This window comes from Littorina saxatilis, linkage group LG8 (assembly GCF_037325665.1).
Source record: "Littorina saxatilis isolate snail1 linkage group LG8, US_GU_Lsax_2.0, whole genome shotgun sequence".
In the NCBI taxonomy this organism is placed as follows: Eukaryota; Metazoa; Mollusca; class Gastropoda; order Littorinimorpha; family Littorinidae; genus Littorina; species Littorina saxatilis.
The window spans coordinates 43,096,864-43,113,586 of record NC_090252.1 but is presented as its reverse complement, the minus strand read 5'-3'; the positions used below and the strand labels follow the sequence as shown (position 1 = coordinate 43,113,586).

The window sequence follows — 16,723 nt, the reverse complement described above, 5'->3', positions numbered from 1 at the left end:
GTGTGTGTGTGTGTTGATGCTAGTGTGCGGGCATTGCAACCGTCTCTGTGAGCCTTCAAGCGTGTGTGTGATTATGTTTTTGATTGACAGGGTGTAATGGAATTATGTCAGTGACGAGTGTGCTATCACCGCCTGGCATCTTTTGTGCTTGAAGTGGCAGAACTTGTCACAAAACGGCAATTAGAAAAAATAACCGTATTGTGAAAATCTGGCAACGAAGTGAGCTAACTCAGAGCATTCGCTTTTCAAAATGTCATTATGGTTGTCATTATAATGTCTTGATAGGAATCTCCAATCCTCCCCCTCCCCCCCCCCCACACACACACCTCCCCCTCCTCCCCATCCTTCATGTCATCATCCCCGTCCCCTACCCTCATCTTTACGTCCCCAGTACTATTTCTCTTTTCAATGGCGGGTCTCTGTTTCTTTCTTACTTTCTTTCTTTCTTTGTTTCTTTTTTTCTTTTTTCTTTCTTTCTCTTCTTTCTCACTGTCTTTTTTTCTTTCTTGTTTTTTTTTTTGTTCTTTTGTTTCGTCTGGATGTATTTCAATATTTCCAACAGTAACACCTTCTCGGTCTTTTTTTTCTTCTTTTTTTTCTGCTGCGTCAATCAGATTTTCTTTTTCTTTTTTTTAATTCTTCTTCAAAGACCACATCCTTAAACTTCAGACTGTAATCAAAGCCAATTGTCATCTGTAACAAACGAGCCTGTTGCTCTCAATAAAGACGATAAATCCAGGAAGTTAATTAAACACAAAAAAGCTCCGCTAGGGGCGCTGACAGGGTCACAAAGGGAAGCAATAAAACAAAAGACAGTTCATTAAGAGGCTCTGAAGGGGTTAGGAAAGGGCCTCGTTATGGGCCCGAGGTCGCAATATGTCTCCCAAGATGGCTGCTTTGTGCTGCAGTCTTTTGTTGTTGGCCAAACCTTGTTCCCTTCATCAGCAGTTTTGGTACCCCCCTTCATTAACTGCCATCGTCTCTCAACCGTCAAAACCCTAGGGACTGCGAAGGGTATTTGCCGCTAGGGCGCTAGACAGGGCAAATAATGGGGAACAGTTTTGGATAATAAAGATGGCCGCTCTGGTTGACACCAGACGGGAGATTTCACCGAGACTTGGGAAGGTTAAAGGATGCGATCTTAATGAAACTTCGGAGGGGGGTCATTTTGAAACTTGATGGGGGGTCCGGGAGGGTGGGTCCAGGGGACGTCTTTGTTTGTGGTCGCCCCTCTGTGACGGTTCCGTTTTGTCTGAAGGCGTGATTTGGGTGTCTGTCGTTGTCTGGTGCTCTTTGTCTTCGTTAAAAGACCTGGATTGAAAATGTCAATATTTGAAGCTATCTTGACAGTTTGTATTTGCTTTGTGGTCTCTCTGTTTGTGTCTTTGTGTGCTCAGATTTATTAGTTTGTATTCTTCTTGCCCACTGTTATGGACAGATCTAAATTGAGATGGATTTGTTTTAATTACTTTGTGAACATTGTGAGTGCTGATATGGTATGTGTTTTGTATCAGTGAATGTTTTGTTTCTCTTGTATTACGGGAGGTGTGTTCATCTGTTACTGAGAGAGAGATGCATTGAGAGAGGGAGAGAGAGAGACAGACAGACATTTGAACTGACTGACTGACTGACTGACTGACTAACACAGAGACAGAGAGAACATAGCAGACAGAGATAGACACACATGCATACATAAAGACAGATAGACATAATTATAGTGAATGGTTGCCAATGTTTGCACTCATTGTTCCCAATGATCATTAGGCCAAAAAAAAATAGGTCTGTTTACGGTAACATAGGCCCAAAAATAGGGTCGGTAGGTCGGGATTTGTTTTTTTGTTTTTTTCTCCCAAAAACCATATTTTTACGTTATTTTGCAAAAAAAAAAACCCAAATTTTTTTTAATTTTTTTTCCCCCCCAAATGCCAAAAAAAAGTCTAGGGTCGCGCGAAAAAAATAGGGTCGGTCGGGTTACCGTAAACAGACTATTTTTTTTTGGGCCTTACTTGAAACAGCAATCATTGATAACATTTCTCTGTCCATGTTTTTCAGGTCCAGAGCAGACGAATATTATGAAGGAGCCGTGGTTTCTGGGCATGTTGATCAGTACTATTGGAGGCACCGTATGGCTGGCTCTCTGCGTCTTCAGCATCTGGCTCTGCAGGAAGAGAAAACACAAGAAGAAAATGGCACAGAATGGGATGTATAGTGGTGAGTGTCTTCGTCTGGTGTGAGGTTTTGGTGTGTTGAAAGGAGAGGAGGCTGGTTTGGGGGAGAGAGGGGGGGGGGCAAAGAGAGGGGAGAGTGGTTGGGGGGAGAGCAACAGAGAGAGGGAGTGGGGGGACAGAGAGAGAGAGAGAGAGAGAGATAGAGGGAGAGGAAAAAAAGAGAGAAAGATAGGGTGTAGATGCAGATAGAGCGAGAAAGAGAGAGAGAGAGAGAGAGAGGAGAGGACAGAGAGAGAGACAGAGAGAGAGACAGAGAGAGAGGAGAGAGAGACAGAGAGAGACAGAGAAAGAGAGGCGAGAGAGAGAGACAGAGAGAGAGAGAAAGAGAGGAGAGAGAGAGGAAGGAGAGAGAGAGAGAGAGGAAAGAGAGAGAGATATATAGGGAGAGAAAGAGAGGAGAGAGAGAGGAGAGCGAGAGAGAGAGAGAGAGCTCAGCGATCACTGCTGGATTGTCGGTATAAGGGAGAAAACCCATAACAGAAGTACACAGACCATGAGTAAACCAGATTGTCTCCCATGCCAGATTCCTCTTATGTAGTCCGGTAAAAGACAAACAAAATACGCGTACATAGAATAGATAAATACAAATATGAATGAATGAATCAATTACTAGATCAATAATGAATAATAGGGTAGTAAATAAACACATTTTAAAAAACAATGATTTTTTTTATTTTATTTTTTCATATGGAAAACAGGCAAGAAAAGAAAAAACAAACATGTAAATAACCCAGAATAAATAAAGGTAACAGGTAAAATCTAGTAAATATTAATTATGTGTGTGTCAACATTATCAAATAATTTGTGTGTTTGTTTCTCCAGCGGTACCAGTGCACAAGTCGGATGAGTCTCGATCGGGCGTTGTCCTGTCAAGGGAGGATGCCCTCTACTCACAGAAAGACCCCCATGGAACTCTGGGAGGTGGGTAGATCTGTAGAAAATAAATATGTAAAGCAAATTAGGTTGAAGGTCAATGAAGCATATTTATTAATTAGTCTTTGTGGAACCAAGATTTATATACATGTTACTTCGTTGTTTAGACTTTGTTTTTTAACCATGTCATATGTAAATTGGGACAGTGTGTGTGTGTGTGTGTGTGTGTGTGTGTGTGTGTGTGTGTGTGTGTGTGTGTGTGTGTGTGTGTGTGTGTGTGTGTGTGTGCTGGTTTTCAAAGATCAATACCAAAAGACTTGAAACTGAGAATCTGCTGAGAAAAGTATTTTTCATTGTAATGTTTGAATATATAACGTTTCTATAGAATCTGAATGATTATCTGATTTGATTGTTTAGGTTCATACAATACTTTTTTTTAGTGGTTTGTTGATTGGTTATTTTAAAGCTACTTAATGAGCGTTTCATACTGTTTGTCTGTAAGCGATCACTCTTAGTTTTCCTCCTAACCACGCTAGCTATAAAGCTTATTATTTTAGTTTTCTTTTTGTTAAACTTTCTGTGATAGAGTGTTTGTGTGCTTTTTGTGTTGTTCCCCTGATTTCATGTTCATTGTCATTGTGTTAGCTCATTATTAGGCAGTAAGGCACACTGGAAACAAATTGAACTGATTTATTGCAAATGCAGATATAAGGGAACTACAACTTAAAGTGTCCATTGGTGTTGAGAATAAACCCTCAACAACAAACGGATTAGTTTTTATATTTTCTCAGTGTCTCAACTAAGTTTTCCAAGTCTTGAAGTTTAAAAAAAAAAAAAAAAAAAAAAAAAAAAATTTTTTAACTGTGACGTTTCCCTGCAGTCCAAGGTTAGTTAGCTTTCACAGGTGTGCATCACTACTTCTACCCATAAGGCCGTCCTTAATTAATTGAGCCCGAAGTTGACGTCACAAAGTCGTTTTAGCAAAACGTCAGAGGGAAAGCTTCGTGCAGCAAGCTCCGTAAAGACGACTTCGTGAAGTTGACTTCGAAGGCCCGATGAAGGACAGGCTTCATCCATCACATACAGTGGAACCCCCCCGTTTAAGACCCCCCAATTTAAGACTCCCTACCCTGTTATCTTGGACTTTCTGTTCATAACCTCTGTAAATGTACCCCAATTTAAGACTCCCTACCCTGTTATCTTGGACTTTCTGTTCATAACCTCTGTAAATTTACCCCCATTTTAAGACTCCCTCCTCCTTTCGACCTCATTTTCTCAGATAGTTGGAGGTCTTAAAAAGGAGGGTTTCCACTGTAACACCCCCCCTCCCCCTCCCCCGGATGGATGAAGCTTCTGTCCCAGGGGGCCGGGTAGCTCAGGTGGTAGAGCACTGGACTTGTGATCGAGAGGTCGCTGGTTCGAATCCGGGCCGGGACGGACACGGGTCAACTTTATGTGCAGACCCAGAGACGGTATCCATCTCCCACCCCCGTGTCACCACAATGGCACGTTAAAGATCTTGGTCATTCTACCATAAGTGCAGATGGCTGATACCACCTAAACACGCAAACATCAAAAAGCCGTGAGGGCGTAAAACTCGAATCGTATAAACCAATTCATGTCCAATATAGGCAATTAAGACCTGACGGACAATAAGCCCCTTAAAATTTACTGCTTCTGTCCATTAGGGAGTGGTAATTCGCTAGTTAACCCCCCCCCCCCCCCCCCCCCACCTTCCCCATTATATACACCACATAACCACCACCCCTCATCATCACCCTCCACCTTCCATCTGTCCTTCCACCCAGTGTGTGGCAACGCGCTGAGTTGCGATCTAACCGGACTTCTGGACATAGGGACGCCCAAGGACCTGCACGAGGGAGGGGGGAGCGTGACGGGAGGCATGTACAGCGTGGCCACGAGCGGGGGAGGGGGCACCCTGATGCCTCAGATGAAGACCTTCTACCAGAAACCGATGTCCACGCCTGTGTCTGTGGCGCCGTATGCTACCACGACGTTGATCAACACCAGCGGAGGAGGGGGATCGACTCTCAACAGACCCGGTCAGAGTAATGTGAGTTGGGATGAAGTGTTTTTGTTTGTGTTTTACTAGAGCTCCTTTTCCGTCTCTGTCTCTTTGTCTGCCTTTCTATATGTCTGTGTGTTTGTCTGTCTGTATGTCTCTCTCTCAGTGTCTTTATCATTCTCAATCTGTTCTCTATCTCTATCTCTCTCTGTCTCTCTCTTTCGTTCTCTCTCTCTCTGTCGTTCTCTCTCTCTCTCTCTCTCTCTCTTTCTCTCTCTCTCTCTCTCTATCTTTCTCTATCTCTCTCTCTCCCCCTCTCTCCCTCCCTCCCTCCTTCCCTCTCTCCCTCTCTCCCTATCTCTCTCTCTCCCCCTCTCTCCCTCCCTCCTTCCCTCTCTCTCTCTCTCTCCCCCTCTCTCTCTCTCTCCTTCCCTCTCTCCCCCTCCCTCCCTCCCTCCCTCCCTCCCTCACCACCCCCTCTCCTCTCATCTCAATGCTCAGTCTATACTCACCACTGCCCCATCTCTCTCCCTCAGTGTATGGACGCCACGTTCCGGCCCATCAACCAGGCCTACGTGCACAGCAGTGCCAGTGGGTCGGGCGACAGCTGTCCCAAGCCTGACATGCGCTCCAGCGACTCAAACACGGACAACAGTCGGCCCCACACAGGTCACTACACCTATGGTAACCCGGACTGTGCTTGGCATGGCTTTTTCACTTACTTATACTTACTAATCGATGACATCGTGGAATTTTGGTGTAGTTGGTTTTAAACAGCTCTTCCCCCAAAAGAGGTGCAAGGCTGCCTGAATGGCGGCTTAAAAACGGTCGTTGACGTAAAAACCCGCTCAAAAACATGAGTGAACGTGGGAGTTTCGGCCCATGAACGAACAAGAAGGAGAAGAAAGAGCTCTTCAGGAAAAGGACAACATTGATTAATTTTAGTATGAAATAGCATTTATATTCGTTCCTGGTATGGGTAGACAGATACAAGACTGTTAAATCGTATTTAAGAGTATAATTTTTCATGGAGAATAATTTACATTGTCTAAAACACAAAAAACATCAACTTCGCCAAACATTGAATGACGCCAACATTCCACAGCAACATCGATAGGTAGTTAGTATGGCTGGCAGAGTGCGTAGTTATTACTGAGGTTGTTTGCAGTGTTCCCACACAGTTGTAGAAATTAAGTGTACAAAGACGGTTTGTTCCCCAAATTGTTTGTATAGATCTACTTATACTTACAGGTGTAATCAGTACGACTGGCAAAGTGTTTGCTTTTGCTTTGGACTTACAGAGGTGATTCGTGAAGCTGAAAGATTGTTTTAATCCTCGACCGACTCTACTGAACACTGAAAAAATAATGTAGTGCCTTACACTTTGCTCAATACCAGCGAACTTCCACAGAGCATGCGTATTCTTTTGCTAAAGAGTTTTTGGATTGTTGCTCATGTTTGACGCTTTAATCTGGCTTAACTTTCCCCAGAAAAGCAGAACTAACACAGACCTGGGAACCCATACGATTTCGCCGTAAATTGTACGCATGATTGTCTAGAATACGATCAGTACGTTCAGTGGGAACAAAATATGACGAGAAAAATACCAAGGCTACTTTTCTTAACAAGCGCATCCCGAGGCCGATCCAGTATTTTGACACATGATTAGTTGTTGTCAGTAAACATTGAAAGACGAATTTGTTTTTACATGTAGGTTATTTGTAAACTTTATTAACGGTGCGACGGACGTGTGTGAAGCATGTTTGAATCATGGGTGTTCAAATGCGGTGTGATCGAGTACGCTCATTGTTTCTGAAAATACTCCAAGTTTGTCTAAGTATACTCCAAGTGCAAAACAGGGGTTCCCAGGTCTGCAACAGTTGCAGACGCCTGTTCTCACTAACACACGTTTGATCTTCACAATTGTTTTACTGTTAGAGTTATTAGTAGTATTAGGGCATTATTAGTGAGTCTTATGATAACTTGTCTTTGACAGAACACATTCAGATAGATACTGATAATCTGGCAGGTACGCCTGTTATTTTATTTTTTAATTCAACCGTGTTGCGCTTGTGTTTCATGGCATTTGAGCGTTCTCTTAAGATTTGATTTTGAAGGGCATAAGCAGTGATTTTTCCATCATAATAAACCATACAGCTACGTACTTATACACCACCCTTGATAATGTTATGGTGATCATTTTTCAGTCTACGTTATAGTTTTTGCAAGCTTACTGACTCACGTGTGGCTTCTGCAAGCTGAACACTAACAATCAATATCAACTAGTAGATAGAAAATAATATTATTGATTGTACATGTGTGGGTCTGAGAAGGGTGAGCAGTCTTACCTGAAGCCGAGTTTTTATTTGTCTAACCGTTGTCATGGTTACCCTGCAGGCATGGGTTTGGTGTCTCCAGGCAGTGACAGCGGCAGCCTGACCACAGACGAGCACGGCATGCCCATCAGGCGCTCCCTCAAGGGAGGTAAGATCTGCCCAGGGGGAGGTAAGCAGCCCATGGTCAACTGGGCCGAGTTGCTCCCCCCACCACCGGAACACCCCCCACCCAGCGAGATGGGATCGCCCGCCCCAGACTCTCCGATGAACTCGCTACAACGCCACCACAACCACCCCAGCGACGAGCAGCGTTTCATGGACAACCGTTCTCCGATTTCTCCGGTCTCCAAAATCTCGGCCTGCTCCTGCCCCGTGTCACACGAAAGCATGATGCACGGGATGCGCGGAGTTCCGTGCTACTCCGACACGGAATACACAGGAGGTCCTTCTCACGGCCGCTACCCCGATCTTCGTCCTTACTCCCCCAAACAACTCAGCATGAGGACTCAATCCCCCATGATGGTGGGAGGAGGGGGAGGAGGAGGAGGAGGAGGAGGGGGGATGCGCGGGGGGCCCCCACCAGGGGGACGCCCGGGGTACTGCCACATGTGCCCCCCGCACACCTACATGGGGCAAGGGGGGATGGACGGCATGTGCCCCCACCACCCCCACAACTATTACAGTGACATAGACCCTTACGGGCACCGCTCTGCGATGGGCATGGGCCCGTGCCCTGTGTCTGGGGCACCCGCGTCGCTCCACGGATACCGGTTGCCGCCCCTGGATTCTGGCATGGCGGGAGGGGACCCCAGGATGTTTGTCAGCGATTCGGAGGGTCATCCTCGACACTTGCACATGTGCCCTGGAGGGCAGGGTCCCATCCCAGGCATGGGGGAGGGGCCTCACATGGACAGGGCGTGTCAGTCATCGCTCCCCAGTCTGGCCAACGAGTGCATCCACTCTCCTGGCTACCGCAGTAGCAGGTAAGTGAATGATGATGTTTTGTGAGAGAGAGAGGGAGTGGGGAGAGAGAGAGAGAGAGAGAGAGAGAGAGAGAGAGAGAGAGAGAAACAGACAGACAGACAGACAGACAGACAGACAGACAGACAGACAGACAGACAGAGAGAGATAGAGAGAGAGAGAGAGGTGGAGAGAGAGAGGGGGGGGGGGGGGAGGAGAAACAGAGGGAAAGAGAGAGAGAGAGGGGGGCAGAGAGAGAGAGAGATGGGGGGGGGGGGGGAGAGAGAGAAAGAGAGCGAGATAGAGAGTGTGTGTGTGACAGAGAGAGAGGGAGACAGACAGAGGGAAAGAGAGAGAGTGTGTAGAGTGTGGGCGTGTGTGTTGGAGGGGGGTGTTTGTGTGTGAGAGAGACTATGCATCTGTGTGTGAGAGAAAGAGACAGAAACAGAGAGAGGCCGTGTGTGTCTGAGACAGTGTATTTGAGACAGAGATTGACAGTGAAATAATAATTGCAGACCAACACAGTTGTGCAGACAATCTTTGTATGAATTGCTAAAGATTATATCCCTCACGTATCTGTAACTCTTGACCTGCGTGTTAACCACAGGAACGGAGACTCCCCCATGTCGGAGGAGCTGCATGACTACGCGGGGGAGTCAGACCTGGACGCGGCTCGCACCACGGACTGTCCCACACCCGAGTCCAGCGTCAACGGGGAGGCTGGGGATGGCAGCATCTCAGGTGAGTGCAAAGGGTCAGGGAAATAGACTTAGATGACTGGGGATAAGGAAAAAAAACCTGGGATGAATAGGTATAGGGAAATAGACTAAGATGAATGGGCATAGATGGTATTGGAATTTGATTTTCGCTGCAGTTAGGTGAGAAACAAAATGAGACCAATTTGGAAACGATGACTGCTAGAAACCAGATAGGAAATAAAGAAAACTCATGTTAGACAGCTTTTCAGCTGAAGGTCAAACCTGATTATTTTGATCATGAAATAGTGTTTGTATTTATACCTGGTATGGATATAAAGATAAAAGAATGTTAAATCATGTATTGTCAATCATATTTCACAGAATATTTCTTATGGAGAATGATTGAGTTATAGTCTATAGTACAAAAACATAAAAATCGCCAACAATTGAGTTACGCCAAAATACTTTGGTGATGGTTCAAAGAAAAACATTATATTGCTGTTGCTTTTATTGTATTTGTATTTACAAGTTTAATCACAAAAGGTTGAAATGTCATTCTTGTAAATTATTTGAGTCCTTTATTTTTTTCTGGAAGATTTGCTCAAGGAGACTTTGTTCTGGCTTTGATAACATGCTTTAGATATGAATATAACTATATTGAAGGCTTCTGTGTGATATTGTGGTGTGGTGCTTTGGACACGCATGGCAGCTTTAATTAGTAAGCTTTGAGAGTGTGCAGATATACTGTGTGTATGCGTGTGTGTGTGATATTGCCTTATATACGCGGATGGAATGCCTGTGTGTATGCCATACCCTATATGAATGAAATGCCTTTTTTTATGTTTCCAAAGGTTTGAATTGTAATGCCTCGCTGGATATTGTGTGAAACTACCTCTCAACGTTGTGGACCTTTATTTCTCGGAAATTAAAATAACTGCAGTGTGCCAGCATGGAACTGATCGTGTCCCCACATGTCATTTTGTCAAACTCACAAACTAAAATCAACTTTCATTTTCAATATTTTACTTCTCTTCATTTCAAACCACCATACTAATATAGTAACATATCCTTCACTGTGACCTTATTTCAACTGTTCTTAGCTTGTCAAAATCACACGCATTTTTTCACTTCTTTTCAATTCAAACGTCTATATTGATTAGTAACATATACCTCATTGAGACTTGATTGCAACTGTTATTAGCTTGTCAAAATCACACGCAAAATCAAACGTCATCTCCTCACCCTGCTTTTGCTTTTTCTTCTGTGTCATGTTAAACTTCGGCATTCCAGCATTCACTTTAAAAATGGATTGGCTCTCTAGTTTGAATGGTCTATCAGTGATTGGTCTTCACTGTGTTAACGTTAACATCAAATTGTAGTTACGATTAGTAGTAGGAAGTAGTGGACTGGGTGGCCGAGTGATAACGCAGTTGCGCTCGGAAGCGAGAGGTTGCGAGTTCGACCCTGGTCAGGGCGTTAGCAATTTTCTCCCCCCTTTCCTAACCTAGGTGGTGGGTACAAGTGCTAGTCTTTCGGATGAGACGAAAAACCGAGGTCCCTTAGTGTACACTACATTGGGGTGTGCACGTTAAAGATCCCACGATTGACAAAAGGGTCTTTCCTGGCAAAATTGTATAGGCATAGATAAAAATGTCCACCAAAATACTTGGAATAATAGGCCGTGAAAAGTAGGATATGCGCCAAAATGGCTGCGATGTTCTGGCCGATGTGAATGCGTGATGTATTGTGTAAAAAATTCCATCTCACACGGCATAAATAAATCCCTGCGCCTCGAATATGTGCGCGATATAAATTGCAAAAAAAATAAAAAAATAAAAAATAAATAAATAAATCCCTGCGCTTAGAACTGTACCCACGGAATACGTGCGACATAAGCCTCATATTGATTGATTGATTGATTGAGTAGTTTCCCATCCTCCAAACTTACCCCTCTTTGTAACAGTAACTTGTGACTTCATGAAATTGCTCAGGTCAGTGGTCTCCGTTTGCAGGCAATTTGGTAGGCACTGCATCTAATGATGTACGTAATATTCAAGGCGGTGTTGATGTAGCATGTATACTCCCCATTATTGGCTTGAACTATTATCACAAAATGGGTGGATGTACTCAGTATGCAAAACCAATGTGCAGCACAATAATAGAAACATAAAGCTCTGCACTATGCACTTATTGGTTTGCACGTGCTATACACAGTTGCCATCAATAGCAATATTGTAGCCCAGTTTTGCATGAACCCTTCCTGTGTTTTAGGGGGTGTCTTTTTCTGTCGAATCAAACGTTAAAAAACCCGCGTTTTCTTTTGGAAAATGCAAATTGGAAAATGCAAACAAGTAAATAACGAGTGAATGTACAGTTCATTTGTTTTGTAATCAAATCTTCTTTTGTGTTAACCGGCCATCCCTGCTAATGATACTGACAAGCATGGCTTTAAGGTTGCTCTCATAATGTTTCATTTTGAAGATTCAGTTCCTGATAAAGCACTTACAAATCATAAACGCACAAACAGATTTTGTCCTAGCCATGTCTTCACAAAATATGTTAACACTACTATTGTATCTTTGTTGAAGTCAGCGTCAAAGTAACTGTAGGATACTTTCACCACTGTCCTGTTTAGCTTCAGGAACAACTTATTCATACTTTGTGAGAAAAAAAAATCATTGTTATTGCCTCTTTATTTTTTCCATCTAACTTGGAATACCTTTTAGAATAGCTTGTGTCATGCACCCGGAATGCGCACACTCATAATCCTCCTCCTCCTCTTCCTCTTCATCCTCATCATCATCATCATCATCATCATCATCATCATCATCATCATCATCATCATCATCATCATCATCATATTATCATCATCTGTCTCCTCCCCCTCCTCCTCCTTCTCCTCCTCCTCCTCCTCCTCCTCATCATCATCACTATTCTCTTCTTCTTTCTCCTCCCCCTCCTCTCCCCCCCCCCTCAACCTCCTCTTACTCACCACCACCACCACCTTCATCATTCACACCCAATATCACTACCAACTAACACAAAACCCACCCACCACACATACAAAAAAGCCTTCACCACAACATTCACTCACACATAACCATCCACGGTCCACTCCCTCCATGGTTGTAGGTTCCATGCTGGCGGACTGGTCAGGCCCTGGCACCAGTAGCGACTCAGCGGGCATAGAGAGCAGTAGTGTGATGTCCAGCGAGGCAGAGGAGGAGGAGGTGGACATCCCCTCTAGCGATGATAGTGCTTTTCCTCCAGATGCCGATTTTGCCAGTGCCGTGGCCCGGGCTGCCGAGCTGTCCGGCATGACTGTGGTGGGGACGACTGTGTCTGATCCTAAGGCTAATGGTAAGATTTGTGTTTGCTTGTGTGTGTTTGGGAGGGGGGGGTGGTGTTTGTGTGCGTGAGAGAGAGAATTTAATTGAGATAAATTGAGTTGAAATGGAATTGAAATCTATTTTTCAAGGGTGACAGAATAAGCAATGGAAACATGCTTTTTTTCATCAGGCCTTCGCCCAATGAGGGATAACTCAATAACAAGAAGAAATAGAAGAAAAGTTAACTACAGTACAGATTACATCATTGCAAGTTTAATTTAGATAATGGATATTGCAGAATAGATGAAAACAATGACGACTTACGAGTAGTGGACTGATCCATTTTTCTGTGTTACTTCAAAGGACAAGACACACCAAAAAACGCAATTAGCTTAAAAAAAAAATCCACTCACAGAAGCAATTCAACTGAGTTTCAGAACTAACTCAATTTATTTGCCTGTGATTTCAGGTGGCAAGAAGTACAGGAAGCACCGGTCAGCAAACACTACAGGGCGCCCAACCAGCCCCTACAGCACAGACAGCAACTTCAGCGCTGTCGTCCACAAGCCCTACCCCAAGTCAGAGCGCAAGAAGCAACTCCAGGAGCAAGGTCAGTGCGGCTACAACCAAACAAACATGGTCATGCTTGAGCCGGTTCTTGATTGAGCTCGAAGTCTTTGTCACGAAAACTCAGTGCCAAAACTTCGTGCAGCTAGTATCAATTTGAGGCTTTAGAATGTGAGTAGAGTGTTCTATGTGCGTGTTGTTCCTGCGTGTTGCGATTGCTTGTCATAAAACTGTGGGTGTTTGTGTAGTCTGTTGTGTCTTGTATATGTTTTGTGATTGACTGTTTGGAGTTCATTTTGTTAGTTCGGAATTTAGTGTATTGTGTCTGAGTTTCATTGTAGTTTTTGTTTTCGTGAACGCTGTTTGATATTGTGAAATGTGGTATTATGTCTTGAGTGTTTCAGTGTGTGATATAGCTTGTGGTTGTTTGGTTTACTTGTTGTGTTGATTAATGTAGCTCATTGTGTTTTGTCTTAAATGTTTTGTGTGGTATGGTTATGCACTTGCCTGAGTGAATATTTGTGAAGTTGTAATAGCAGTACACAGCTTTACCGGGTTGATTGTTGTGTCTCCTTTTAGAATGCACATTCCTGTTAGTCGAGTTCTGTACACTTGATCACTCATTAATCAATATAAGATGGAACTCCACAGAGGTGCAATATTTCACAGTTTCAGCACGTAATAATCATATGCCACATATAGTGTTCGCCCCAAAATTCACAGTTTTCCTCGTATTAATCAATATCATTACTCAAACATTTTAATCGTTACACATTTAACTTTTACACTTATTGTTTCACATCATGAAGCATGTATCGTAAAACAAATTCCCATCAATTGTCAGTCTATCAACTTATATAGATCTACAGGAAAATGGGTAGTTGTCACCCTTATTTCCATATTATAGGGTTCGGAGAGTTGCATGTGATTGCAGATTTGCAGTATTGCAAAGGTAGGTAAGAAGGCTTTCACAAGATCAAGAAGGGCGGGGATGTAGCTCAGTCGGTAACGCGCTGGATTTGTATCCAGTTGGCCGCTGTCAGCGTGAGTTCGTCCCCACGTTCGGCGAGAGATTTATTTCTCAGAGTCAACTTTGTGTGCAGACTCTCCTCGGTGTCCGAACACCCCCGTGTGTACACGCAAGCACAAGACCAAGTGCGCACGAAAAAGATCCTGTAATCCATGTCAGAGTTCGGTGGGTTATAGAAACACGAAAATACCCAGCATTCTTCCTCCGAAAACGGCGTATGGCTGCCTAAATGGCGGGGTAAAAAACGGTCATACAAGTAAAATTCCACTCGTGCAAAAAAAACCACGAGTGTACGTGGGAGTTTCAGCCCACGAACGCAGAAGAAAAAGAAGAAGACAAGATCAACAAGAGAAACACAGAGGGGAAAGGAGAGGGGAAATAAGAAAAGGGAAGACAGAGACAAAGATGATGATCAAAGTTCTCACACGCATTGATCAAATTTCAGCTCTGGTCACATGCAGTTCTCACAATTATTGGGTCAAATTTTAGCTCTGGTCAAAGTTCTCACAAATATTGGTCAAATTTAAGCTCTGGTCAAAGTTCTCACAAGTATTGGTCAAATTTAAGCTCTGGTCAAAGTTCTCACAAGTATTGGTTAAATTTCAGCTCTGGTCAAAGTTCTTACAAGTATTGGTCAAATGTCAGCTCTGGTCAAAGTTCTTACAAGTATTGGTCAAATTTCAGCTCTGGTCAAAGTTCTTACAAGTATTGGTCAAATTTCAGCTCTGGTCAAAGTTCTTACAAGTATTGGTCAAATTGCAGCTCGCAGATATGGTGGTGGTCGTGTTGGAAGTGACCAGGCTGAGCTGGAGATAGAAAGCAATGGTCAGTATCTTCATTGCGATCGTGCATGAAAACATCAGTCATCGCCCATTAATCACCCATCAATCCATCACTACTAACATACATAGAGGGGAACAAGTTTACACTGGCCATGCCATTCTATTAATGAAAATCGTGCATGAAGTTTGCATACATCATCTGCTTATGTTTGTTGGAGCAAATCATTAATAATTTACATCCAAAAGGGGCATGAAAAGCTTTCTTGTGTGCTGCTTATAAAGCGATATTGTTACTTAATAACTTGTAATGTCAAGAAAGTGTATTTTGGGATGCAATTGGTTTGTAAGAGATAATTTGTAATCGGAAGTATTCACACATTCAATATTTCATTATAATAGCCATGTGTATATGACATGTTCTTCTACTAGTTTATAATTATTGTGTTTGTACATATACATATTGTCATCCGATGCTTTGCATCTTTCATATTTTGTTTATTGGTTTTGAGATCACTATTGTATTTCATTTTTATTTGCTGTGTGATGCTGAACTAAATTGAGGATTTCCGCACACTAACCACTGGCAACCTGCTTTCAATATTCCGTTTGCATTGTGTCACTTAGCCTCTCCAATGTAGTCGGATTTTCGTAGTGAGGGGAACATATATCACTCTCAAAACATTGTGTAAACGTTCATGAGATTCGTGACAAATACTACAGTGCAGAAGAAACTCGGAAGTGTTTATTCCGGGATCCCCCCCCCCCCCCCCTCCGACAAGATTTTTAAACTTTTAAGAGATATCAAGATTTTTTTAACAAGATTTGAAGTACAAAATGCGAAAGTGATGATGTTTTATAACCCTTTAAAAAAAAAATTTTTTTTAACAGTGATAGACCTGGTTGTAAATAGTTTTAAGCATGGAGTTTACAATGTGAGAACTGAGAAAGCAAACAAACTTGCATCGGTCTCGATTAGCACTAACATGCTGAAGAGACGATAAACAATCATTTCCAATAGCCAACCAACCTCTCAAAACACGTATCGCAATACGACTGGTGATGTGTTTGGGACCGTGATATTGGTTACTATTTAACTTTAAGAGAACTAACACTCTCTTTGGAAAGGGATACTCCTCAAATCAGCAGACCTTATTTAGATCCTACGAGCTGTATAGTCGTCTTAGTGCATCAACAGTGAAATCATAATGAGCCTGATGTTTCAAATCAAAAAAAGGGTTAAATGCATATATATATGTCAGATGTTAAAGCTACTTGCATGACCCTTTCTTGCCCTACTGAGATCATGCAATATGTAGTGAATGTTGAAACGTAAAACTGAAAGAATGTCAAACATGAAATATCATGTTTTAAATGAATATCGGATATTGCCAACATTTCTTTTAAATTTCAGATTATGGTATTAGCTATTACATAGTGAAACACATCAATGCCCACGGGTCAACGTGAAAAGCAAATCATTTATAATAAATACCTTCTGCTTGAAACCTTGGTTCACAAGAAAAATGTCCGGCTATCAAAGAGATTCCATTTACGGAAGTGGCTGAAACTTCCATTTCTAAAACAAAAACTGCCTTGAACCTCAGCTCTTTATAACCCCAATTTCTTCATGGCAACACAACATCAAAAAATGCTTTTAAATAATTGCAAATTGTGAGGGACACCACAGTGTGTTGGCCACTGTAGTAGTGGACGCGATATGCTTGCTTGACAGTGCTTTGTGTGCGGAAAATCCTCTGTGCCGTGTCTGGCTTGCACCCACCTATAACCATGTTTGCTTTGTGTTTCTCTCTCTATCTCTCTCGCTTCTCCCTGCTTCTCGGTTGATCCTCTGCACCAATCCAAATACGCTTCGCTGATGTCACCGCTACTCGCT

At 43.0% G+C, this 16,723-nt stretch overlaps 1 protein-coding gene across 2 annotated transcripts in view; it reads left to right on the top strand.

Annotated features, from left to right (window-relative positions):
• The window catches only part of LOC138973606 (roundabout homolog 1-like), a 40,396-nt gene extending 27,125 nt beyond the window's left edge, over positions 1-13,271 (top strand). Inside the window, exons 13-20 of one of the 2 annotated variants that reach the window (XM_070346322.1) lie at positions 2,053-2,211; positions 3,051-3,149; positions 4,958-5,175; positions 5,664-5,811; positions 7,525-8,446; positions 9,031-9,164; positions 12,392-12,481; positions 12,920-13,271. In XM_070346322.1, coding sequence (XP_070202423.1) covers positions 2,053-2,211; positions 3,051-3,149; positions 4,958-5,175; positions 5,664-5,811; positions 7,525-8,446; positions 9,031-9,164; positions 12,392-12,481; positions 12,920-13,116 — 1,967 coding nt within the window. In that variant the 3' untranslated portion in view covers positions 13,117-13,271. Of the gene's footprint in view, positions 1-2,052; positions 2,212-3,050; positions 3,150-4,909; positions 5,176-5,663; positions 5,812-7,524; positions 8,447-9,030; positions 9,165-12,391; positions 12,482-12,919 lie in introns of both variants that reach the window. The other variant, XM_070346321.1, reaches the window with a different exon arrangement.
• The last annotated feature ends 3,452 nt before the right edge of the window (positions 13,272-16,723 follow it).